General features: G+C 45.0%; 1 protein-coding gene and 1 pseudogene across 2 annotated transcripts in view; both read left to right on the top strand.

Moving 5' to 3' along the window:
• The first annotated feature begins 10,216 nt into the window (after positions 1-10,216).
• Positions 10,217-26,744, top strand: part of LOC131512820 (carbonyl reductase [NADPH] 1-like) — a 37,398-nt gene continuing 20,870 nt past the window's right edge. The window contains exons 1-3 of one of the 2 annotated variants that reach the window (XM_058731942.1): positions 10,217-10,634; positions 11,197-11,304; positions 17,139-17,831. In XM_058731942.1, the coding sequence (XP_058587925.1) occupies positions 10,346-10,634; positions 11,197-11,304; positions 17,139-17,620 (879 nt within the window). In that variant the 5' untranslated portion in view covers positions 10,217-10,345 and the 3' untranslated portion in view covers positions 17,621-17,831. Of the gene's footprint in view, positions 10,635-11,196; positions 11,305-17,138; positions 17,832-26,744 lie in introns of those variants that run through there. The other variant, XM_058731943.1, reaches the window with a different exon arrangement.
• On the top strand, positions 22,340-23,465 carry LOC131512822 (phosphoribosyl pyrophosphate synthase-associated protein 1-like; annotated as a pseudogene).

Here is a 26,744-nt window from a genome sequence, read left to right on the forward strand (position 1 = left end):
TTAGAAATATATCCCAGCATCACAGGTCTGTTTTCCTCAATACTTTAAAAATAACACCTAATTACATATAATACTTATTAACTGTGACCTTAAAGAAAACAAAAAAGCAAGCACTACAGGCAAACGGGATTGTGTAACCATTAAATTAAACATTGCAATCATTGCCTTGGCCCACATGAACTTCATAAACATTGCCTCATCTGGGGGCACACTGGGACTCACACTGAGGGAGGAGCCCTGCCCACACCCCAGTCTCAGCACAGGACCTAATTCTGTTTCTCACCCTTGAGATTCTCCTAAGAAAGCAAGGAGATCTGTATGCTCAATACCGGTTTTGTTGTATGAACAATTTCACTGTATCTTAGAAGGCAACCATTCCCATTCTGCAGATGAAAGGCATATTCCCAAGATAATTCCTCTCTTTTTCTCCTACAGAGGTTCTCCCAAAATTGTTCCCTCAAAAGCTATGAAACTTTAGCATCCTTTTAATCAATCACCCACAACCTTTGTTTTGGGAAGCACATCAGTACTCCTCAAAGCACTGCTTGGCTCAGAGGAGGGATCGTAAGAGGACAGAATCCTAGTTGGGCTCCGAGTGCAGCCCCAGGAAGGACATATCTGGAATAGCGTCATTAGGGAACCTCCTGGAACATCTGGTCCCTGCTTTCCTGGAGGAACGGAGGCAGCGCCTGGGCTCTAGGAATCACAGCACTGGATCCCAGAACACAGTTCTACTGGCATCTCTGACTGTGGCCAGGCCTCCGCACCACTAGCCCTCCGTGTGGCCCACAGCACCGTCGGCTCCACACACAGGACCTCGCTAGCCCTCCACACAGCCATGGGTTCAGACGCCGTGTGGCACTGGTGACCAGGGCCAACAAGGCATTGGCTTCTCCATCACGTACAACCTGTGCCTGCAGTTCTCGGGCAACATGATGTTCATAGTGCTGGATGAGGCGTGAGGACAGTCGGCTGTGCGGCAGCTCCGGGCCAAGGGCCTGAGCCCCTGCTTCCACCTGCTGGACATCAAGGACCTGCAGAGCATCTGCGCCCTGCATGACTTCCTGCCGAAGGAGTACAGGGACCTCACGTGTTGGTCAACAACTAGAGCATCATTTTCGAAAGTATCATCTTCGAGGTTAAGAACACTGGAGCTCTTAGGCCAGGAAACCTCTCTTAGGGGACTACCCAGAAGCGGTTGGAGTGGGTGTCTGAAGAGCTGCTGTGGGGCCTACAGCTCTGAGGGGTTCTAGAACGGCCTTCCTAGGGAAAGAGGTCAGATTGGACGTGCAGGGAGAACAGAAACTTCCAGGAGTTGCAAGCCTTTCCAGCCAGAGGACCTTGGCATTGCCGTGGATCAGACTCTCGGGGACTTTACCCAGGTTTTTGAAAGATTCTCTCTGTTGGACTTTGTGCATCTCTATGAATGTTTCACTTATTTTGAAATACACAAAAAATGCCAAAGAGTCATATGTAGAAATGCCATTGTGCCCTCTTATCTTAGCTTCTTGCAATGGGTGCCAAATAACAAAGCTACACAACATCAACCAGCCAGATAATACAAGCTGGGACAAACTGTTCACCTGTCTACACATTACTGAGAATTGACCAGATTGCACATACAACAAAAAATTTTAAGGTGACCGGGGAAATCTTCTCAGATGGCTACTTCTTATTAACCTGTTCTCCTTCTCCCCTACCAGCTAATGATCACACACCCTTACATATTCAAGCAGAAGTGACATGGAAAACAAACTTCTTTGGTACCTGAGACATGTGCACAGAACTGCTGCCTCTAATGAAACCCTAAAGTAGGTGTGACGACTTACAGCGGTACTGTTTCTGGAATGATCTGGCCCTGCCTCTCTGACCACATCTACAGACCCTCTCCCTGCTCAGCCGCCCCGGCCTCCCTGCTGTATCCCCACCTGGACAGGTGCCCTTCCCCTCAGGACTCTGTACACACGTGTCAGCTCAGCACGTGTCTGTCCCACTGGTCTTTCACAACTGGCTTCTTCTTCTCCTTTATATCTTCATTCCAAACTCTCCTCCCAGAGGCCTTTTTCTGGCTCTGTGTCCTCACAGGTGCACTTCCCTGGGGATTTCTTCCTGGACCCTTTCTTCTCCCTTTCCCTCCTTCTGAGTGGTTTTATTCAGGCTAGTGGACTCGTCCCTATCCAAACTTGTTTAGAGCCTCCTAAAATCCTTCACCTGCCTAGAACATTCCCAGAGCTCCAAACACATAGTTCTCTTCCTGCCTCTCCCTTTCCTCAGGATGTCCTCCCTTCCCTTCTCAAATTGCAGCCCTCCAGTCCCCTACACATACCCCCATCTAAACATCTAAAACATGTCCAGATGACACTTGTACTTTCCTAATATCATCCTGGTCACAGACCCCACCATCCACTCACTATGATAAATGAGCTCACTATGCCCACCTCCTGATTATCACTGACCAGATCCTAACAGTTGTCCTTTGGGTTTGTCCCCACCTTCTCCATTCCAGCTCTTCAAAAGAGACTCGGCTGTCATTTCTGAACCATTGCAACCCTTCCTAAGAGACTCTGCTTCTTCAGTCATTTCCTTTCTGGTTATTCTCTGTACTCTTCGAGTGCTCACTTACTCCCAAAAGTCTTTTAAGAATGAAGTGACCTCTAAGGGAGTTGTAATAGCCTATGCAGCATGATATTTTACCATTACCATCCTTTAAATAGGAGCCATCAGGAAACCATAAAAAATCTGCATTGGTTAGAGGAGTTTCCTGTAAATTGTCATGGGGAGTCAAAAGGTAACCTGTCAGTTGCTAGCAATGCCAAATCCTCGGAGTCCAAATACAGTTCTCATTTCAAGATCTCATGCATTAAGTTTCTGACCTGAGTCTGGGTTAACTGCACTGGTTTCCCTGGAGACCTTGTCTCTTTATGGCCCAAGTTTTAACAGGTAGATGCGATCTTCCTGTGAAGACGGTTGAGAAGGTGAACAGAGAAGCAAATCATCTACATGCTGAGACAAAGGAGAGCCTGCAGAAAACTTATTATCATCCAAATCAGCCTCTAACCGTGTGTCGAAACAGAAAGGACTCTCTGTGTAGCCCTGGGACATTACTGTCCCTGTGCATTGCCATTCTTCCCAAGTGAAGGCGAAAAGAGACTGGCTGTCCTTATCAACTAGAATCATAAAAACTGTACTGCATAGGGCTATTACAGTGAAAAATTTGCCTTCAGCGGCAATGGATGTCAGTACGTTTGTTCGTGGGTTGGGACAAATAGGGTGCTGAGGTTAACAATGTTATTGGTTGCTCTGGGGTTTTGGACAAACCTCCATCCTCAGCGGTTAGGGTTTTTTGGTTGTTTGTTTTTTCTGTTTTTTACAGGTAAAACAGGTCTGTTACAATGACTTGTGCAGGGGATGAGACTCTTGAGCCTTGTAATCTATTATGGGCTTGATGCCTTGAAGGGCTTCTCTATTTGTAGGGTGTTGATTAATTTAGGGGAGAGGTTTTGAGGGACCTATGTGAATCTTGATGGGATGTACACTGTGGATTCTGCCCATATGGGTTGATGGTTTTGCCCGTAAGAGGATGATAGCTGATCCAATAGGAATAGATCAACAGCACCCTCAGACTCAGCTATAGTGCCCTCAGAGAACCCGCATAGGAAAGGTGCCCAAGGGTCACTTATTTTCCCTTGTTGGTGATTTTGGTTACGACTGTCAAATTCTAGAATCCCTTCCCTTTTCTGGGAGTAATTCTGGTATGATACGTTTCCAACAAAACTGAGTGCAAGAAATGGATAGGGGCAGGGGAACTAAGAAGAAAAGGGGGTGTATCTGTGCAAAGGGTGAGACGCAAAGGAAAAGGTTCAGAGACAGGGACCTGTTAAAGTTTATTAGAGATCCCTCTATTTCAATTGTTTTAGTACTCAAGGCGGTGGAGCTGCTTTATAGCAGCGGGGTTAAGCAATGAGAGTGTAGATCCTGTGCCAATAAGGATAGAGAGAGATTCATTCCCAATATGGAGATGCTTTGCCCAAGCTGATGAAGAGGGAAGATTGGGAAGAGCCCTTATAGTTCCTCAGAGCCCCACCACTGGGAATCAGGAGGACATGGGAAAAGTTGGCTAGTGGGCTAAGGTGCATGAAGTGCTTCCATGTGTTACAGTCTCTTTCCCAAAGTCCTGATACCTTGCAACAGTAGCAGAAATTACACTTCCGGTTCTGTTTTGGGGCCTTCATTGGCTGCACATTAAAAATTTCAGTAGGTCCTTCCTATAGGTGATTCATCTAGGGTGACCCCAAGCTGGTTTTCCAGGTCTGTTAAATCTGCAGTGGCCATAGTTTCCCATGCTATCCTGGTCCTTTTGACTAAAAGGGAAAGATCCCAAATCAGCCCAGTGAGAAACACAGACTGAAATGCTACCCAGGTGGACTCACATCTAAAGGAAGACCAGAAGTTTTCTTTAAAGACATTTTTGAGTTGACTGTAATTATTATGAACAGATTCATCAGGCCTTTGTATACAACCCTGAATTTTGTTCCAATCAACAGGCTTAGGAAAAGCCACTGTCCTTGCTCAGTGGACATTTCCAGCGAGTATCGTAGCAGAAGTTCAGGGTCTGTTCTTTATATCCTGTTCAAGATGTTCCTGCTGAGCTAGTCTCATCCAATGTTTTGCCTGGCCCTCACCAACAAGCATGTGACCAATTGAGAAACGTGGTTGGTAACGTTTGGCTAATTACGTTAAATTCTTCAGCAAACCTATGGGTGTTCTCAGTGACTTTAGGAAACTCTTTGACTCTGAATTCAGCCTTAGTCCAGGGAATATAAGAAATGTGGGGTCTATTTAGATCTTTAGAAGACTTAACTTGAAAGGGGCAGGTTTGAGTAGGTTCAGGAGAGGAGGAAGCAGAAGGAGCTTCAAATGAAAAGGAAAGTTCAGCAAAAGGATCAGAATGAGAGGGCCCAGAGAAAGAGGAAGGTGCAGAGACAGAGGAAGATGGCTGCCTCCTGTCTGTAAACGAAGAAGGTAGAGATGAGGGAAAGAGGCCTCAGAAGCCATGTTGTTTAAAAAAATGTTTTAAGTTTATTTATATATTTGGGGGGGGGGGCGGTCAGAGAGAGAATCCCAAGCTGGCTCCACACTGTCAGCACAGAGCCTGACTCTGAGCTTGACCTCCCAACGGTGAGATCGTGACCTGAGCCAAAACCAAGAGTCGGATGCTTAACTGATTGAGCCACCCAGGTGCCCCATCATTTTGCCTCTTTCAATTGTGTGCCTCAATGAATTTAGAAACAGTACTTTCCAAAGGGGCAAACAGAATCCAAACACATCTGCAAGAGTCAAGGTACCATTTAAATTTTTTTTTTAAGATTATTTATTCTTTTTTTTTTTTTAATTTTTTTTTCAACGTTTTTTATTTATTTTTGGGACAGAGAGAGACAGAGCATGAACGGGGGAGGGGCAGAGAGAGAGGAGGAGACACAGAATCCGAAGCAGACTCCAGGCTCCGAGCTGTCTGCACAGAGCCCAATGCGGGGCTCGAACTCACAAACCACAAGATCATGACCTGAGCCGAAGCTAGACGCTTAACCAACTGAGCCACCCAGGTGCCCCAAGGTACCATTTAAAATAGACATCTCATTCTTTTTTTGTTTTGATTTTATCTTCTTTCAAGAAGAAACAGTTTTTTAACTTAATTTTGAGTAAACCAAGTTTGGAGATATTGAAAGTCCCCCATTATGGCCACTGAAGTTTCTGAAAGTTTGTAACAAAAAACCTCACTAAAAATGGAATCAGGAGGTGTCTGCAGGGAAAGTTCTCATGCCCTACCACTCCTACTCAATTGCAGGCTCAACTGCAGACTCAACAAGAAGAGACGAACTTGACATTAGAAGGATTTGACCTTGCCCATGGATACTACTCTACTATACCAGCCAGAAATAGAGACACTTTCCTTTTCCCCCCAGGCAACACTCAGCCACTGAAAAGCCACTGCACTTCAGACACCCAATTTATGCCAAGGGACTTTTAATTTATAAAAGCCTTCCCAACTGCCCCCTTTCTTCTTAAAAAAGCATACCTGTCCTTTGTTCCCTGGACTTGTCTACAGGTTTTGCTGCAGCTTGATTTTCCTGACTTGCAGTTCTCTTTACTCTTGAATGTATGCATCTGTTACTGGTAAATTAACTGGCAGTTTTACTTTTAAGGTTAACAAGTCCTGAAATGCTTTTGTTTAAGGCGGTCCATTTAGTTAGGAATGTGCCTACAGAACAACCATAGATTTTAAACATAAAATGAGCCATAGTCCCAAAGGGGAGGGGTGTCACGAAGCATTTTCTTAATTTTTTTTTTTTCAACGTTTTTAATTTATTTTTGGGACAGAGAGAGACAGAGCATGAACGGGGGAGGGGCAGAGAGAGAGGGAGACACAGAATCGGAAACAGGCTCCAGGCTCCGAGCCATCAGCCCAGAGCCTGACGCGGGGCTCGAACTCACGGACCGCGAGATCGTGACCTGGCTGAAGTCGGACGCTTAACCGACTGCGCCACCAAGGCGCCCCGACGAAGCATTTTCTTGCAGGGGATCCCATTTTCTTTAGCAGTTTTCCGGGAACAACCTAGTTCCAGAATGACTCAGACCAGAGGCCAGCAGGTTCCAAGAGGAATAGTCCAGTACCAAACAGAACTCGGACCCAAGGCTAGTGCATTTCCAACTGGCACAGTTCTAACTGCAACAGTCCAATCCCGAAAAGAATTTAGACAGAAGGCCTATGCAGCTCCAAATGGTACCATTCCAACAGGAACAGTTCAATCCCAAAGCAGAATAGGACCTAAGACCAATGCAGTTCAAATTGGTACTTTTCCAACAGGAGCAGTCCAATCCCAGAAGGAATTAGACCAAATGAGAAAAGAGTTCCGTTAGGAACAGTTTGATTCTGAGAAGGAATCAAAGGCCAAATGAATACTCTCAGAGATCTAAAAAAAGAAAGAAAGAAATCACAGACAAAAAGCATGGAGCTGGAAGTCCAGGAGAAAAGCTTACCCTCAAACCCTATGGTTGGTGAGAAAGCAGTGAGCTCAAACACCTCCATGGATACCACACCTGCTTGCCCACCAGAGTAAGAGGCCTTGGGGATCTTCCCTGGATCCCCACGTGTGTCACCAAGGAATGTCAGTTGTAAAAATGTAACCTGCCAGTTATTTTACCAGCGAAGTTGGGTTTCTTCGGGAGTAAAGAGAATTGCAATCTGGGAAAACCAAGCTGTGGCAAAACTATAGGCAAGTCCAGGGAACAAAGGACAGGTACATTTTTAAGGAGAAAAGGGGTAAGTCGGGAGGGCTGTTTTAAACTAAAAGCCCAATGGAGTAAACTGGGACTTAGAAGCGTAGTGCTTTTCATTGGCTGGGCTGCTGCTCCAGGGATTTAAAACAGGCATATTTTACTCTGTCTGGAGTAGTACAGTTGTGTTCATGTGCAAGGGCAGCTCCCTTGATCAAGTCTCTCTCTCTTCTTGTTGGGACTGCAGTTGACTGGGAGTGGTAGGGCATGAGTTGCTCCCACTGCCGGCTTCCTGGCTGCATTTAGTGAGGTTTCCCATTACTGATTTTCCACAAAAGATAAAGATTGGTGGATTGGAATTCAGCACACGCAGGTACATCTTACTGTCAGTTCTGCCCCCTTTCCCTGTCCTGTCTGAAAAAGTTCTACTATTTCTACTAGTACTGAGTTCACTGAGTTCACCTCAAACAAAGGGCAGCTCTCAAATCTCCCCTGACTCCTTTACTCACCGCAACATTGATGTGGGACAAGTTCTTTGTGCCATCACCACACATCCTACACATATCCCCCTTAGAAGGCAAAACTCACTTCTGGCTGATTGTTTTCTCACTTACTGAATAGTGTCATTGCCTGCTGTGTATTTGGTCGTGGACCTGAATGAGGAATGAGTGTTCTTCTGCATTTGCTAAGGCAGGCTCTAATCAAATATTGATCTTGCCTAAGGAAAACTAGACTCAGGGACATGGAAATGCAAGCTATATTCTCAGCATAAGAGCAGGGTTTTCTTGCCTTTGGAAATAGCAGAGTTCTTCCATTATTTGGGGGGATGGCAGCCACAGTGGTTCATGTTATCAGGACATTACCCTCTTCGGGGAGACTATCTGAGAGAAGTCCTAGCTAGGGCAGCCAAAGGAAATACTGTCCGTCCTCCCCCATACTTCAGAACCTTAGATACAAAAAACAATCTTGAATGTTTTGTACCAGATCTCTGTGGGGGCAGAACACATCCAAAAAGTCAATGTTAACCTTGTTGTTTACCTTGGAAGGAGAATATCAGAGTAGGATGACCTTATGGATAGGACACCAAAGGATAATAGATGTGGATTTCTTCTTACTTTTTTTTAAAAAATGTAAAAAATGTAAAAAAAAAAAAAACTTTAAAAAAAATGTAAATTTCTTTCTTTTTAAAAGAAATTTCTTCTTACTTTTTTATTTATTTTGAGAGTGAGAGAGAGAGAGAGAGAGAGAGACAGAGCAAGGGAAGGACAGAGAGAGGGAGATAGAATCCCAAGCAAGTTTTGCAATGTCAGCCCAGATCTAATGTGGAGCTGAAACTGATGAATCATGAGATCGTGACCTGAACCGAAATCAAGATTTGGACGCTTAACCGGCTGAGCCACCCAGGTGCCCAACTTCTCCTTACTTTTTAATGCTTTCTGTAAAAACAGTGTTTCTGAAATAATCTAGCCACAGAAGATATAAGAATCTACAGCGGCCAGGAGCCCACCCCCTATCTTAACCCATCAATCAATGTCAGGGCCATGGAAACCCCTTTCCACATTCCATGTCTTTTCCCTCTCATTTCCCCAGAATTCCTCTTCCTGACTTTGGAGAATATTCTCTTTAGTGCTCATTAGCTGTTATTCTTCTTTTTTCTCATTAAATTATAATATGCATTTATTTCCAAAATATATTATGGAATGACTATTCTGAGGAATCAAGCACACCTGTGAAATCTGAACACTCTTGTTCATCATACAGTAGCTGTAAAAGTTCTAGGAGCAAAACAGTCTTGTTAAGGCACACACACTATGTAAACCTTAAAGAAGGTGTTATCAACCTTGATTTGAGGTACTGCTTTTCAATGTCCAATAGTCTGGAAAATCACTAGGGGAATCAGCTGGCAGGGGGGAATTACCACAGTAAAGGCACCTCCCTCACACACCCACACTCTGACATATTATAGTTCGAGAAAGGTGGGGTGTATGGACATTACTACATTTGATGTGCTAGGCATTTTATATATTGTCCCCATCAAGAACATGAAGGAAAAACAGATCTCAAGGTCCCATGCACAGCCTGATGTAGACCAAGTTCATGTAGCTTCCAGCCTAATGGTTCTTCTCACTACTCAGGGTCCTCAAATCTTTTATGCTGAGGATCCTGTTCCTCAAGTGATTTCTTGCCCAGTAAGGCTAGAGGGACAGCCGATAAAGAAACTCACCTTGACTGGGGCCAATGGCTTCCCACCACAGAGCCCCTTGATACTTTGAAAATAACACCTATTTATATATAACACATTAACTGTAACCTTAAACAGAACCAAAAAGTAGGGATTTCAGGAAAAAGGGGCTAATGTAACCATTAAATCAAACATTCCCAACAATTTGTTGGCCACAGTGAGCTTCATAAACATTCCCTCCCACCCAGGACCCACTGAAAATCACACAGAGGGAGGAGCCCTGTCCACACCCCCATCACAGCACAGGACCTAATTCTCTGTTCCTCACTATTGAGATTCTCCGAAAAAAGTAAAGGGACTGTGTCCTCAGAGGCAGTTCCCCTGGGCAAGCAACTTCACTGCATCTTGGAAGAAAGCAACCTTTCCCATTCTGCAGAGGAAGAAGGACACATTCCCAAGACAATATCTGTACTCCTTCTTTACTTTTGAGGGTTTCCGAAAATAATTTTAACTCGCCTACCATGAATCACTAGCCCCCTATTAACCCCAGGGCCAACCACCTTAGTTTGGGGAGCACATCAGTTGACCTCAAGCCATTGCTTGGCTCAGAGGTAGCATCCTAAGAGGACACAGTCCTGGTTGGGCTCAGGGTACAGCCCCAGTAGGTATGGATTTGATACAGCTTCATTAAACTACTGGAACTCTGGCCCCTCCTTTCATGGAGGGATGGGGGTGGGACCTCAGCTCTAAGAGCCACAGCGCTGGATCCAAGAACACAGTTCTACTGGCATCTCTGACTGTGGCCAGGCCTCCGCACCACTAGCCCTCGGTGTGGCCCACAGCACCATCGGCTCCACACACAGGGCCTCCCTAGCAATCCACACAGTCATGTCGTCACACACCCGCGTGGCGCTGGTGACTGGGGCCAACAAGGGCATCGGCTTGGCCATCGTGCGTGACCTGTGCCGGCAGTTCTCCGGGGACGTGGTGCTCACGGCACGGGACGAGGCGCGGGGACGGGCGGCCGTGCAGCAGCTCCAGGCCGAGGGCCTGAGTCCGCGCTTCCACCTGCTGGACATCGACGACCTGCAGAGCATCCGCGTCCTGCGTGACTTCCTGCGCAAGGAGTACGGGGGCCTGGACGTGTTGGTCAACAACGCGGGCATTGCTCTTGCTAGTAAGAACGTGGGAACTCTTAGGCCAGGAGACCTCCCTTAGGGGACCAGCCAGGGTGGGTTTGGGGCTGGTGTCTAAACCGCTGCTCTGGGGTCCAGAGCTCTGAGGGGATCTAGAACGGCCTCCCTAGGGAAGAAGATGTACTGGAGACACAGGGAGAGCAGGACCTTCCAGCAGTTGCAAGCATTTCCAGCCACAGGACCTTGGCATTGTCATAGATTAGTCTCTCAGGAATGTCACCCAGGTTTTTGCAAGTGTCTCTCTGACTGGATCTGAGTCATTTGGTAAAGATTTAACCTATTTTGCAATGAACAACAACAAATTTAAACAAGGATACACAGAAATACCATTGTGCATCCTTCCTTTAGCCTCCCCACATGGTGCCCACTTACAAAGCTGCACAGCATCAACCAGCCAGATAATTCACACCCAGACAGTGGTGTTACCTAACACAGAAATTGCTGAAAGTTCACCAGTTTGCACAGAAAAAAAGTTATTGTCACTTCATGGAATATTTTCACAAGGCTACTACTTACTAACCTATTCTCCTTCTCCCCTACAAGATGGTGACCCCACCCACTTACATATTCAAGCACAAGTGACATTGAGAACAAATTTCTTTGGTACTCGAGACATGTGCACAGAACTGCTGCCTCTAATGAAACCACAAGGTAGGTGTGACAACTTACAGTGGTACTGTTTCTGGAATGATCTGGCCCCCAACTCTCTGACCTCATCTACAGGCCCTGCTCCCTCTCCCTGCTGTGTCCCCACCTGCACAGGTGACCTTCTCTTCAGGACTCTGTATACACGTGTCCAGCAGTGATCAGTGTCTTCTGTCCTGCTGGCCTTTCACAACTGGCTCTTTCTTCTCCTTCACATCTTCATTTCAAACTCTCCTCACAGAGGCCTTTTCTGCACTGTGTGCCCCTCACAGGTGCACTTCCCTGGGGATTCCTTCCTGGACCCTTTCTTCTCCCTTTCCCTCCCTCTGAGGATTTAATTCAGGCTAGTAGAATTTTCACTATCCAAACATGTCAGGCTCCCCTAAAATCTATCGCCTGCCTAGGACATTCCCTAGAACATTGTCTTCCTGTCTCTCCTACTCCTCAGGATGCCCTCCCTTCCCTCCTCAAATCTGACCCTTCCTGCCCCTCACCCTCACCCCCATCTAAATATCTAAAACATGTCCAGATAACACTTGTGCTTTCCCAATATCATCCTGGTCACGGACCATTCCATCCACCCACCATGAAAAATGAGGTCACCATGCCCACCTCCTGATTGTCAGTGACCAGGTCCTACAGTTGTCCTATAGATTTTGTCCCCCAAGCTATCTGCATCCCAACTCTCCTCCAACAGAGACTCAGCTGTCGTTTCTGGACAATTGAAACCTTCCTAGAGACACTGTTTTTTCTCTTTTCCTTTATGGTTATTCTCTCTACTCCCTGAGTGCTCACTTACTCCCAAAAGTCCTTCAGTATCAAAGGCAGCCTGAGCACAACTTGTAGGGATCCGTCTTGTCAGACCTGCCAAAGTCCAGGCCCATCAACCTCCCTTCACCTTGATCATTGTTTGCACAAAACAAACTGCCACAATTCCTTGGTTGTTAACTACTGAAATATTTACCCCCACGTTAATGTGATGGGGGAACCACCACCCATTCAGTACACCGACTAAATAAGCCGACACTTTTAGAAAGATTAGGGTGTCTGGCTTGAATGAGTACGTGTGTGTACAGTTTACTCTTAGTTCTGTCCCCATTCCCTCTTCATTCCTGGAAACTTCCATCACTTCTTCTACCACTGGCTTCTCTGGCACCCAAAGGGCAGCTCTCAAATGTCCCATGACTCCTTTACTCACCACAACGTGGATGTGGGATGAGTTCTGTGTGCCAGCATCACATCCACCACCTTAAAGGCAAAAATCACCCTTGTGGCTGATTGTTTTCTCACTGACTGCAGAGTGTCACTGCCTGCTGTGTATTGGCCTCAGACCAGAATGAGGAATGAGTGTTCTTCTGCATTTGCTAAGGCAGGCTCTAATCAAATATTGATCTTGCCTCAGGAAAACTAGAGTCATGGCCATGAAAATGCAAGCTATATTCTCAGTGTAAGACCAGGGTTCCCTTGCCTTTGGAAATAAGAGAGTTCTTCCATTATTTGAGGGGATGGCAGCCACAGTGGCTCATGTTATCAGAACATTACCCTCTTTGGGGAGACTATCTGGGAGAAGTCCTAGCTAGGGCAGCCAAAGGAAATGCTGTCCCTCCTCCCCCATACTTCAGAAACCAGGATACAAAGAACAATCTCCAATGACACCCACCAGGTCTCTGCGGGTCAGAACACATGCAAAAGGCCAACATGTGCTCTGTTTTGAGGTGTGTAAGGACAAACCAAAAGACAGAATTGTGACTTTAGGGATATTGAGAGATAGTACCTACTGATTCTTCTTCTTTTTTTTTTAATCAACTAAACCAATACTCAACAAATTGAACCACCCCTGCACCCCTCTCCTTATATTTTTTTAAGTGTATTTATTTATTTTGAGAGCGAGAGTGCCAGTGGGGAGGGGCAAAGAGAGTAGAAGAGAGAATCCAAGCAAGCCCCATGCTTTCACTGCAGAGCCCAAAGAGGCCTTGAACTCATGAACCATGAGATCATGACCTGAGCAAAATCAAGAGTCAGACGCTTACCCAACTGGGCCACTCAGGCACTGCAATTCTTCTATTTTAATTCTTTCTTCAATAACAGCTGTAGTTAATATTTTAGGCAGAAAACAAAGATAAGAATTTACAACAACCAGGTGCCCATCACCAATCAGTCTAAAGCATGTAATTAGTGTCAAAGTCATATAAATCCCTTCCCACATTCCATATCTTTTCATTCGCATTCCTATTCCTGAATTCGAAAGATATTCTCTTTAAAAGGATAAGCTGTTGTTATTCTTTTTCTCATAAATTACACTTATTTCAAAAAGCTATTAAGACAGAAAGCACTCTAAGGAATTGAACAAACATTGAAAATATGAGCACTCTTTTCATCAGACATAAACTTAAAATAGTAGGTAGAAATATGATCTTATTAAGGCTACTGTAACCAAGGAAACCTTACAGAAGTTGTTCTCAACCTTCCTTTGAGAAAGTACTGCTTTGCAATATCCTGTAGTCTGAAAAACCACTAGAGGAATTTGGTGGGAAAATTATAATAGTAAACATATCTCAGTCACACACACATTCTGACATATTGGTTCTAGAAAGGATAGGTGGCTGGACATTTCTAGGTGTGATGTGCTAGGCATTTTATATATGGTCCCCATTAAGAACCTGGAGGAATGATGGATTTCAAGGTCACAAGCACAGCTGGCTGAAGACTGAGGTCATGCGACATCCAAACTAGTGGTTCTTCCCACTACTCAAGGTCCTCAAATCATTTTCCCTACATCTCGCTTCTTCAGATGAAGCCTTACCCAGTAAGGCAAGGGAAACAGAAAATAAAAGGACTCTGCTCTATTGGGCCAACGCCTTCCTTATCGCAAGACCCCCAGGTACCTCAGGGAAAACCACAGGAGGCACATTTCAAAACTTGAAGTGTTTTCTGAAAAACTCTTATCAGTCAAGACACTAAAGAACTGGTCCTCTTGATAATAGAAAACATGGATCTTTCAGGGAATGTGACAAATGTTAAATCATCAAAGGTCATGAGAACCAGCTTGGACTTACAGATTCTGAATAGCCTTGAGAGTCAAATGCTGCCCTTGAAGTTTGTGACCCCAGATGAGATGATGTCTAAAATACCTTGTGTTGTGGAGATCACTGTGGCTGTGCTTTAGGACACTGAAGTTTGGAGAGGGAGAGATGTTCCTAAATAGATCCCTGGCCACATACAGAGTAATGGCCTGGATAGACTATAAGCCTGAGACACACGCCAGCCCCACCAGAACAAGAGTCCTTTCGTATCTGAGTGACATGCTTTCACGCTGATTGTGACGGGGCAATTCCTTTACACGCTACCTCATACAGGTCACACACTTACAGTCACACATCCAGTCTCTTTTGCACACACTCACATGCAGACATACGACACACTCAAATGCACTCACACACCCTTATCACAAGGTCTTATGGATGGTCCATAAACTTCTTTTCTTTTAAGTTTACTTACTTATATTTGACAGAGAGGGCACGAGTGAGGGAGGGGCAGAGAGCGAGAACGAGCATCCCAAGCAGGCTCCAAACTGTCAGCACAGAGCCCAACGCGGGGCTCCAACCCACGAACCGTGAGATCATGACCTGAGCTGAAATCAAGAAGCAGTTGCTTAACTGACTAAGCCATCCAGGCGCCCCACCCTTAAACTTCGTAGCGCACGGGCTGCGTGCATTCCAGCTCAGAGTCCTCAAAATGACACATGAAAGCCATGAGTCTACTCTGGAGACCAAATGTTTGGATCAGACACTTGGCTGTATAAACTCCATAAGTACTTCCTATTCCTGCACTTGTGTTTCCTGTCCTGAGCTGTCACACCAGAAGGGTCTACCAACTCACCCAGCTCTCAGGTGAAGCCCGCTGACAGCCAGCCTGCCACTTGCAGATGTGGTCAGTGCAGGGGACAGGCCTGGGTTGAGGGAATGGTTGCAGCATCTACTATAAGGAATTTACCTACGAAACCTTTTACTCCCTGTCAGACTCCCTGAAATACACAGGTAAGCATTTTCACAGGTGATTCTAGACTTCCTGAGATAGACAATACAGAATAGACAAGAGGGCATCACTTCATTATACATTATACACAGCCTGCAGAAAGTTAGTAGAGTTTCTCCATCTAGTGTCTATAGTAAAGGTACATAAGAAAATGGCTCCAAGCCCCTATGAGTAAATGTTGCTGTCTTTCTGGTATACCAGTTACCCAGGGTGGGTTCCTTGGCCCCGTCTTATTTCATAAACTTCTGTGTTTTGTGATTTTGAAACATTAATATGTATTATTTTTATTTTGAGACAGGCAGATGATATTTTTAAAAGAAAATAAATCTAATTAGTTAAGTAATCAAACATGAGAAGTGCTTACTAAACCATTTAACACATAAGTTCCATTAAAGTGACACTTAACATGTTTTAGATGAAAGGAAGGACTGGAATAACTGACCCCTTTCTAAAAGGTGTTTATGTTAGAAAACTGTTACATTAATAAGGTACTTTCTAGAAATCATTTTAATTGTCTCTAAACACCACCAATGAGAGTCACAGGGTCATGCATTATCTCTTACACTGAACTTGTATGGCACTGACATTCCTTAGTGGGATGGAGCTCAGAGTTAAGTGACCATGACTGTCTTTCCCGGATATTTACATAAAATAGGGATAGTTTCCTAATTTATTGAAGCACTTATTGTTTGTAAATTCTCATAATCTTTCTATTAGGCTAAAGATACTCATGTAGATGGAAAAATAGTAAACTATTTATACATGTCAATGTAAGTTCACATTTATGAATAATAACTATATTTTTGAAAAAGAATTAGTGAGAACTATGTGATTAACACTTTTAACCACTTTACTGAGATAAAATTCACACATCATACACTTCACCCTTATCAGGTATGCAATTCAGTGGAGTTTAGTAAATGGACAGAGGTGTGGAGCAATCACCGCTTCAAGATTAGCACACTGTCATCACCCCAAGGAGAACCTGGACCCTTAACATCAGCCCTCTGGTCCTGCATTCCCACTGCCCTAAGCAACCTCCAATCTATTTTCTGCCTGAACATTTACTTTTCTGGACATCCCATATATAGAGAATCATATAATGAGTAGTCTTTTGTGACTGGCCACTTTCTTTTGGGTAATGTTATCAAGATTCATCCATGTTGTAGCATTTCTTTTTATACTATCTTTTTAACATGTGACTGTTCTGTTGCCCCTCTCCATGACCTTATTGCCTGGTGTGTTCTCACTGCTCCTGAGTTGATGAAATCCCAACATAGAGAAAATAGCATGCACCTTACCCCACTGAGGAGATTTGTTTTTACCTGGTTATAGCAGAAAGACAGCCCACAAAACCTATGCAGTTGCTCTCCTTCAAAAGGTCATCAATAAACTGATCAGTTGTTTGTTGGTTGATAGACACTTGTTCATAGAGCACTGGCCATGGGACCATAAGATGTTAAGATGGTCCCAAAGGGGACCTGTGAAGAAAAGTGTCTCTCTACTCATGATTGCAGTGAGTGCCTCCTTACCTTCTGGAGCACGTTCCTGTATAAGGGGCTGTCTTTTCCTTATGGGACACCTGGGCACTGCACTCCCCATTAGATCATTTCTCTGACGTCCTCTGAGACATTATGAGTGTTACAAGGTTCAAGACTGTATTGTGTCCTTCACTTATATAGGAAGACTACAATCACACTCCTAGCAAACTGGTAATTGTCTCCCAAATAGACAAATCCAAGGGATTGTGGTATTCATCATTATTGTGCATGCCATTCTATGTAACTACTTGTGTTGTATTTTAGGCAGAGTGGTCAATGTGTCTAGCATAATGAGCTTAGTAGCTCTTAAGAACTGCAGCCCAGGAATGCAGCAGAAGTTCAGAAGTGAGACTATCACAGAGGAGGAGCTGTTGGAACTCATGAACAAGTTTGTGGAAGACACAAAGAACAGGGTACACATAAAGGAGGGCTGGCCTGATATGAGGGCACTCACATATGGAGTGTCAAAGATTGGTGTCACGGTCCTGTCCAGAATCCATGCCAGGAAACTGAGTGAGCAGAGGAGGGGAGACAGGATCCTCCTGAATGCCTGCTGCCCTGGGTGGGTGAGAACAGACATGGGTGGACCGAAAGCCATTAAAAGCCCAGAAGAAGGAGCAGAGACTCCCGTCTACTTGGCCCTTTTGCCCCCAGATGCCAAGGAGCCTCACGGGGAGTTTGTTATGGAGAAGAAAGTTGAACAATGGGGACCCCCCTCTCAGTTCCCTTCATGGGTCCCGTTATGATACAGTCATGATTTGACCACGAGATTCCACTATCAGCAATGTCCTTGTCAAAGAAAAGAAAGAACCTTTATTTGTATCAAGTACTCACCTTGAATTAGCTACTATTTCTGTGAAGTCTTCTGTGATTTCTTCTGTGATATATGAGAAGGAAAAGTGGACTTAATGACAATAGTGAATGAACATCATAGATGAATAAACAGTTATAAGTAAATGTCCATGTGTGCAGCTTATTGCTTGCCAATCGGCCCAAAAAACTAACAGAACCTAAGTTAGGTCGAGAGAAGGGACAGTTTAACACAGGAGTTGATAAATATTAGTGAAAGAGACACAGAGTGAATGTATTTGCCTTTGCAGGCCAATGGCTTCTGTTGGGCGTACTCATATCTGCTGTTGTAGCTTTAAAGTTACCAGAGATGATATATAAACCCATGAATGGGGATGGACTTCCCTTGCTAGCATACTTTATCAGCCTCTACTATGACATGTGCACCCCACCACAAATAGACATTCTGTGGTCTCTTTAAATATCAAACTCACTGGGGAAAAACAATTTCAAGTTGTGAAAGGGAAGTAGGCTCTTACGATGCATCCATAAGACAACCTGAGACAAGGGAGAAAAGGGAATATGGATTGGTATCAATGAATATGAATTACCGTCAAATCTGCTCAAGGCGAATGCGCTATTCATGTACAGATAACGTGTCACCAAGTTTGTAACATTAACAAGGTCCAGAAAGATCTCTAGAGAACATAGAGGATAGTAAAATACTCGTCATACATGAATCTGGTTTGGTTGATACATGGGTGTCTACCGTCCCAGTCTTTCCAAATACCTCTTTCGAAGCTTTAAAGACAAACATCTGGAAACAAAAACGTCCTGGCTCTGCCACCTTATGGGGTGACCTTGAGCAAAATCCTGCATGTTGCTGTACATCGGTCTCCTAAGTGTACAATTCTGGGGAAGTCATAGGATTTCCATGAAGAGTAAATGAACTAATACAGGTGAACAGGCTGAAAACAAGGGCGATGCAAAGTGCCCCCTATAAGCGTCCCCAGACTGGGGCCTGACACATCCAGGGCCCTGAGGGGAGCTTCTTACTGCCCCACACCCAGCCTGGCTCCTGGGGGCCTCCGTGAATGCCCATCACCTCCCTCCCCTCACAGAAGCATCCATGTTGTACAGACTTCCTCCTCTCATGATTATTTTTCAGTCTTCACCAGGGATTTCAGGCTGACAGAAATGAGAACTGATGGGCCCTGCAAGCAAGTGTTGGGTCCATACTTTATGTCTTTCCCTTCAGGGGCACTTGAGTGACTCAGTCAGTTGAGCGTCTAACTTTGGCTCAGGTCATTATCTCAAGGTTCATTAGCCCCACATAGGACTCTGCCGTCAGCACAGAGCCCACTTCAGATCTCTCTCTCTCTCTCTCTCTCTCTCTGCACCTCCCCTGCTCTTTCTCTTTTTCTCTCAGAATAAATAAACTTTGAAAAAATAGGTCTTTCCCTTCAAAAGGGCTATTAATTTTCTCTCTGTTATCTGGCTTTTCTAAACTGACCCATGAGGAGCATCAATGTCTAGGACAAAACAATAGCATGTCAACTGCTGGTTTGGAAATGTATCCCAGTATCACAGAGATCTCTTTTCCTTGATACCTTAAAAATAACACCAAATTATATATAACACTTATTAACTAAAACCTTGGTCTACACCAAATATAAGCACTTTTAACAAACATAAGTATTTATAACCATTAAAGCAGACATCCCAAGCAATTCCTCAGCCACAGTGAGCTTCACAAACATTCCCTCCCACTCGGGGCCCACTGGGAATCCCACTGAGGGAGGAGTCCTGCCCACACCCAAGTCCCAGCACAGGACCTCACTCTCTGTATCTCTCTCTTGAGTTTCTACTGAGAATGCAGGGGATCTGTGTCCTCAGAAGCACTTCCCTGTACAACCAGTTTCACTGCATCTTAGAAGAAGGCAAATTTTCCCATTCTACAGAGGAAGAAGGACACATTCCCAACACAATGGCTATATTCCTCTCTTCCTGATGGGGTTTTCCCAAAATATGTTTAGTTCCACTACCATAAATCTCTAGCTATTAGCCTGTGACTACCCATTTTCTTTCCGAGGAGCACATCAGTCCATCCTGAACCATTGCTGAGCTCAGAGGAAGGATCCTAAGAGTGGGGAGTTCTGGTTGGGTTTAAGATACAGACCTGGGAGAGACAGACCTGGTATAGCATCATTAGGGAACCATCTGGAACCTTTGGCCCCTTCTTTGATGGGTGATGGAGGCAGGGCCTCTAGCTCTAGGGGTAACATCCCCAGATACCAGAACACACCTGTGCCAGTGCACGGGGCCCACAGCACACCCCAAGTGTCTTACCATGTCTGCTTTCTGCACTCTAATGCCTCGCTCAGCCTAGTAGACCTACAGCCATGTGGTGCTGGTGACTGGGCCCAACTAGGCTTCACCATCATGGGTGTTCTGTGCCAGCAGGTCTCAGGGAACATGATGCTCCCAACCATGCTTCCCCCTGCCTGACATCCATGACCTGCAGAGCAGCCATGCACTGCTTGACTTCCTACACAAGGAGTGTGGGGGTCTGGAAGTGCTGGTCAACAACATGGGCATCGTCTTCCAACCCTCCTCTCTCTGTGTGATCTAGTCAGGTTAGTGGAACCTCACTACCTCCAATTCATAAGGCCGGCCTAAAACCTATCACTTGCCTAGAATATTCCAGGATCTCCAGAGCACATATTTGTTTTCCTGCCTCTCCACCTGCACCTATGCCCTCCCTTCCTGCCTCAAATCCCTCTAACCCCATCTAAAACCAACATTTCCTGAGGACACTGCTTTTTCCATTTCCTCCATTCACTATAGCTTCTCTCTGGTTTGTGCTCCTCTGGAAGACTGCAACTTATTAACTAGATTCAGGACCTCCATCAATTTGGTGTTTCTGTGGGTAAACCAGGGATAGGACTTCCTACTCTGCCATCTTGCTGATGTTACTCTACAGATGCTTTTTGGCCTGAATCTCCCTGATTCTCTCTTCCCTGAATCTCCAGCCTGCAGGCCTCCCTGCTGATTTTGGACTCGTCAGCCTCCATAATTGTGAGTCATTCCTTACGATTCTTTAAAATAAATCTCTCTCGCTCACTCTTTCCCTCTCTTCCTCTAAGCATGTGTATGCACACACACCCTATCAGTTCAGTTTTCTCTGGAGATTCTAGACTGATTAACACATGTGGCAAAAGAATAAATGTTACTCTATATTGTCACAAATGCATTAAGTTGGGATTTCAAGCAGTGGAACCTATCCTGGATTATCTTGGAGGGTCCTCGATGCCATCACATGTACCCTTATTTACAGAGGTGAGGAAGTTTTGAGGATGAAGAGGAGGACTGTGAACATGGAAGCAGTGAGTGGACTGATGTAGCCATAAGCAAAGAAACACCTTTAGCCACCAGAAGAGGGAAGAGGTAAGGAAGGGTCTTCCCTAGAAACCGGAGAGTGCACAGTCCTGGAAGCACCTTGATTTCAGACCTCTGGCCTCTGGAGCTTCAAGAGACTAGATCGCTGTTGTTTTAACTGGGTACAGTTTGTAATCATTTGTTATGGTAGCCCCGGAAAAGTAAGATCCCCATGTTCCTTGTTTACTTAGCAGTTTGGTCACATTGGTGACTCAATGTAAGTTTTGGCAGATTACCTTAAAGATCCCCCAGGTAAAAACCTCTGGCATTTCTTCCTGGCAGCTCTCCCTAGGATTACCAGTTGTACCAAAGTATTGCTCTTGAAGAACAAAGAGTTCGGAAAGTTCTTTGCCTTCAGTCAAAGGCAAGGAACACACACACTCAGCAATTATGTCTCCACTGCTCACTCGCTGTCTGTCTCTCTGTCTCTCAAAACTAAATAAACATAAAAAAAAAAGATGAGGTCATGCTAGATCAGGAAGGGTCCTAAGTCCAATGACTGGTGTCTTTATAAAAAAGGAGGAGGACACAGGAGAGAAGGCAGGGGTTGGGATGATGTAACCACAAACCAAGGAATCCCAAGGAGTGCCAGCAACCACCTGAAGCTGGGAGAGGCAAGGAAGGATTCTTTGATAGAGTTTTAAGAGCGAGAACGACCCCGTCAACACCTTGATATTGGACTTCTGCTCTCCAGAACCGTGAGAAAATACCTTTCTGTTGTTTTAAGCCCCAGCTTGTGGTACTTTGTATGATGGTCACAGAAATGGATCCAGACGCCATGTAGTTTGGCCACTAAACCACCAGAGGGCACTGTCTACCAGCAAGTACTGCATACACAGACACTAGGACCCAAAAGAATTAACTGAAGTTTACAGACACAGCCATGCCGTGTTCAGATCATTCAAACACTTGTACCTGTTTGATGACGGTAAACAACTTGTAATGTATCACTTAGAAAAATTACAACCGTTATCATCTTGCTGGATAATTTTGTGACCTTTGCAACAACTTGGCTGGGAGCTTTTAAAGAACATCCTTGCCCTGCTGTCATTTTGTACCCCAGGGAGGGTATCTGTAGGATCAATTCCACCCCCCCCAAAAAAAAAACAATTTCCCTTCCAGGAATAGATGCATGTCCTTCATTTCCATAGACAGGTCCTACTGGCTCTGAGGTGACTACAAGGCCAGGTCGCAGTGAGTGTAAGTTCTGCCCCAGTCCTAGGTGGCCTTGGGCATCTTGGTGCTGAACTGGGGAAATCTGTGGTCTATCAAGAGACCAATGGAGAAACAAGACTTGAAATAAAAGAATCTATTCATGGCCAAGATATTTTCATTATACAGACAAGACCCAGAGATGTGAATACAGCTGTGATGGAGTTACTGAGCATGGCTTAGGCACTGAAGACAGCCCGTGCCAGGAACATTACTAGAGTCATCCCTTATTTCCCCTACAGCAAGCAGAGCAAGGTGAGGAAGAGGGGTTCATTCCATTGTGTGTAAATTCTTGGCAAACATTCTGGCAAAAGCAGGTTTAACTCACATGATCACCAAAGATCTTCATCAAAAGTAAACACAAGGCGTTTGCAGCTTTCCCATGTACAACCTTAGAGCCTCACCCTTTGTGTTGCAGTATAACCAGGGAGAAATTCTGAATTACAGGAATGCAGTCATTGTAGCAAAGTCTCCTGATGCTGCCCAGTCATATGCTGAGAGACTCCATCTGGGGTTAGCTGTAATCCACGCAGAAGCCCAGGGTACAGAGCGGGACATGGATGAAGGTCGTCATTCTTCCCCAGTAGTCAAAAATGCTACTGTCCACCCAGGTCTGGGGTTGCCGCTGATGATGGCCAAAGACAAGCCGCCGATAACTGTAGTCAGAGATGATGGTGGGCACACTGCATGGTGGATGACATTATGGATGATGCAGGAAGATGTGTTGCTTCTGCGGAGACACTGAAAGAGAGAGGGTTTACAAGATCTATGTCATGGCCACTGAAGGCATCCTGTCTGCAGAGGACCCTGCCTGAGTGAGGAGTCCTCCATTGATGAGGTGGTGGTGACGAATACTGTCCCTCACGGCATGCGGAAGCTGCAGTGTCCCAAGATAGAGACTGCTGGTATCAGTCTGATTCTTTCTGAAGCAATTCGGAGAATCCACAATGGGGAGTCCATGGCCTACCTTTTCCCGAAACATCACTGCGGAGGACTAGGTGCCACGGTTGCCTGGACTGTGGAGCTCCCGAGGAAAACGTGTGGAAAGCGGTGCCATCAACTTACATACAAAGTGTTTCCTTTCAGGGGAGGACTACAAACAGCCTGGAGTCAGATGGTCTCTCTTGCCAGGTTTGGTAGGTAGGAGGCATTAAGATGGTTAAGGGGAAGACAGAGTTCATGGATAAATGGCCTGAAATGTCTGCCAGTGTCATCTTGTCCCTTAAACAAAAGTTACAGACACTTTCCTGAAAAGAATCTCCAAATCTTATTAATATGGAAAAGGGGCAAAAGGCAGATAAGGTCTTAACTCCGTAATTGGCAGTCGTTTCCACCGCAGAGACATGCATGTGTCGATGTGGATCTTGATTAGGGAAGCTGAGTGCCCTGGCACTGTTGCCAGTCTAGTTGTCCTCTTCCCGGTTAACCTCACACGAGTCTTTTGTGGAAAACCCTAGTAGTCTGTGAGAAGCTATGTCCACAGCCAGTGAACAACGAAGCATGTGTGGCACGACCCCTAGCAAGGAGGTCCAATTAGACAGTAGCATCCTTTCTCTCTCAATACCTGTGTTGCTCTTCAATGGAAAAGAAAAGAATCTGTGGTCTTCCTAGTCTGTTCACTACACTGCAGAGCTGCCCACTCTCCCGCCTTCACGGTGACTGACTTCTGTCCAGACTGTGCGGAAAACAATGCCTACAAAATAAAAGGTGTTCCAGGTCCACGGATGGTCCCAAACCCTAGACGTGAGGCTCCATCTGTACGTTCCATCCCCTTCCTGAGCATCAAAGTCAAATCAGTGTTGGAATATTGGACTTAAAAACCTAAAGTTTTAAAATATAGAACTAACTATATACTTTTTCTTGTGTGACAGGTGACACTTTTGTCAACTGCATTACTTAGGGCTGCACTTGACCTTTCTATCCAGCATTTAAAATTACCTAGTCATCGGGTGTCTGGGTGGCTCAGTCGGTTAAGCATCAGACTCTTGATTTCAGCTCAGATCGCATTCTCATGGTTCGTGAGATCAAGCCCTGTGTCAGGCTCTTCAGTGACAGCGTGGAGCCTGCTTGGGATTCTCTCTCTCTGTTCCTCCCCTGCATGTGTGCACGTGCATGCTCTTTCACTCTCTCAAAATTGGTAAAACATTTTTTTAAAAATTAAAAAACATGGGGCGCCTGGGTGGCGCAGTCGGTTAAGCGTCCGACTTCAGCCAGGTCACGATCTCGCGGTCCGTGAGTTCGAGCCCTGCGTCGGGCTCTGGGCTGATGGCTCGGAGCTGGAGCCTGCTTCCGATTCTGTGTCTCCCTCTCTCTCTGCCCCTCCCCCGTTCATGCTCTGTCTGTCTCTGTCCCAAAAATAAATTAAAAACGTTGGAAAAAAAATTTTTTTTTAAAAAAAAAAATTAAAAAACACATGTTCATGCTCTCTCACTCTCTCACAATTGATAAACATTTTTTTAATTAAAAAATAAAATTAAAAAAAACAGACAGGAACTAATTCCTCTGCAAAGAGGTAATAGTATGTTACATATTCACCAGAAATGTACAGAAATGGTGGTTTTTCTAACCTTGGCAATACTGCTCTAGAACAAACAGTGAGGTGGGTCCTAAGGACAGGGCTAAGGGCCCTTAGACCATCATCTCCCAGTTCAGCTGCCTCACCAGTGTTATGGGTAATACAGATCCCCAGTCTTCCAGAAACTCTTCTCCAGCCTAGCATGGGCACAGTTGATTCCCTCTTCAGCCATGGAGTCCAGCCTCTCAGACACAGCCCTGATACTGGTTCATACCAACTGCAGGGAGAACGTCTTCCTCCAAGTCCACAGTGTTCCCAATAAGTATAAGCAGCACCCCTTTTCCCTGAGTCCCTCTGAATACAGAGGCCTGAAACCAATTCCAGGGTGCCACAGGGATAGCCACCGTGGTGGCCTCAAGAACAGCCCTCACACCCAAGCATGTTTGACGAAGGAGCCAAGAATACTCAATGGAGAAAAGACATTATCTTCAAAAAATGGGGCTGAGGGGCATCTGGGTGGCTCAAAGGAATGAGTGTCCGACCCTTGATTTTGGCTCAGCTTGTGATCTGGAAGTTTGTGGGATTGAGACCCTGAGTCCTGTGGGACTTCAGGCTGGCAGTGTGGAGAGTGCTTGGGGTTCGTTGTCTCCCTCTCTCTCTGCCCGTCTCTCAAAATAATAAACATTTTTTTTAATGGTGGTGGGAAAATTGCATAGTCCCATGGAAAAAAAATGAAACTAGACTTCTACCTTACACCACTCACAAAAATTAACTCATAATGGATTAAAGATATTTACATGTAACACCAGAAACCATAGGGCGCCCGGGTGGCTCAGTCGGTTAAGCATCCAACCCTTGGTTTTGGCTCAGAAATCGGTATCATTAGTGAGTTTGAGCCTCATGTTGGGCTCTGTGCTAACAGCACGGAGCCTGCTTGGAATACTCTCTCTCCCTCTCTCTCTGCCTATCTACTCCTTCCCGGCTCACACACACAGTCTGTCTCTCAAAATAAATAAATAAACTTAATAAAAAACCCTACTCTTGGCAGTGATTTTTTTGACATGATATCTAAAGCACAAACAACCAAACAAAAAACAAACAAGTGGGACTACATCAAATTAAAAATCTTTTGTACAGCAAAGGAAACCATCAACAAGATGAAAAGACAGCCTGCAGACTGAGAAATAATATTTCCAAACCATACCATATATATATATATAATTAGAGGTAAATATCAAAAATATATTAAAAAATTATACAACACAATAACAAAAATACCCACAAAAAAACAAACAATCTATTTAAAAAATGGGCAAAGGATTTGAATAGACATTTTTCCAAAGAAAATATACCAATGGCCAACAGGTATATTAAAAGGTACTCAACATCACTCATCACCTGGGAAATGCAAATTGAAGTCGTGAGATACTACCTCAACCTGTTAGAATGATGATCATCAAAAGACAAGAGATTAAAACAATGCTGGGCAGGATGTAGAGAAATGGGAATTCTTTTTTTTTTTTTTTTTTTTTTTTTTAATTTTTTTTAACGTTTATTTATTTTTGAGACAGAGAGAGACAGAGCATGAATGGGGGAGGGTCAGAGAGAGGGAGACACAGAATCCGAAACAGGCTCCGGGCTCTGAGCTCTGAGCTGTCAGCACAGGGGCCCGATGCGGGGCTCGAACTCACGGACCGCGAGATCGTGACCTGAGCCGAAGTCGGCGCTCAACCGACTGAGCCACCCAGGCGCCCCGAGAAATGGGAATTCTTATGCACCGTTGCTATGAATGTAAGTTGATGCAGCCAATATAGAGAACAGTACGAGGTTCCTTTAAAAACTAAAAATAGAGATGATGGCAGAACAGCATGGAAGTTTTGTGTGTGTGTGTCACGTCCATGAAATACAGCCAGACC

The sequence above is a fragment of the Neofelis nebulosa genome, chromosome 5, assembly GCF_028018385.1.
Source record: "Neofelis nebulosa isolate mNeoNeb1 chromosome 5, mNeoNeb1.pri, whole genome shotgun sequence".
NCBI classification, from domain to species: Eukaryota; Metazoa; Chordata; class Mammalia; order Carnivora; family Felidae; genus Neofelis; species Neofelis nebulosa.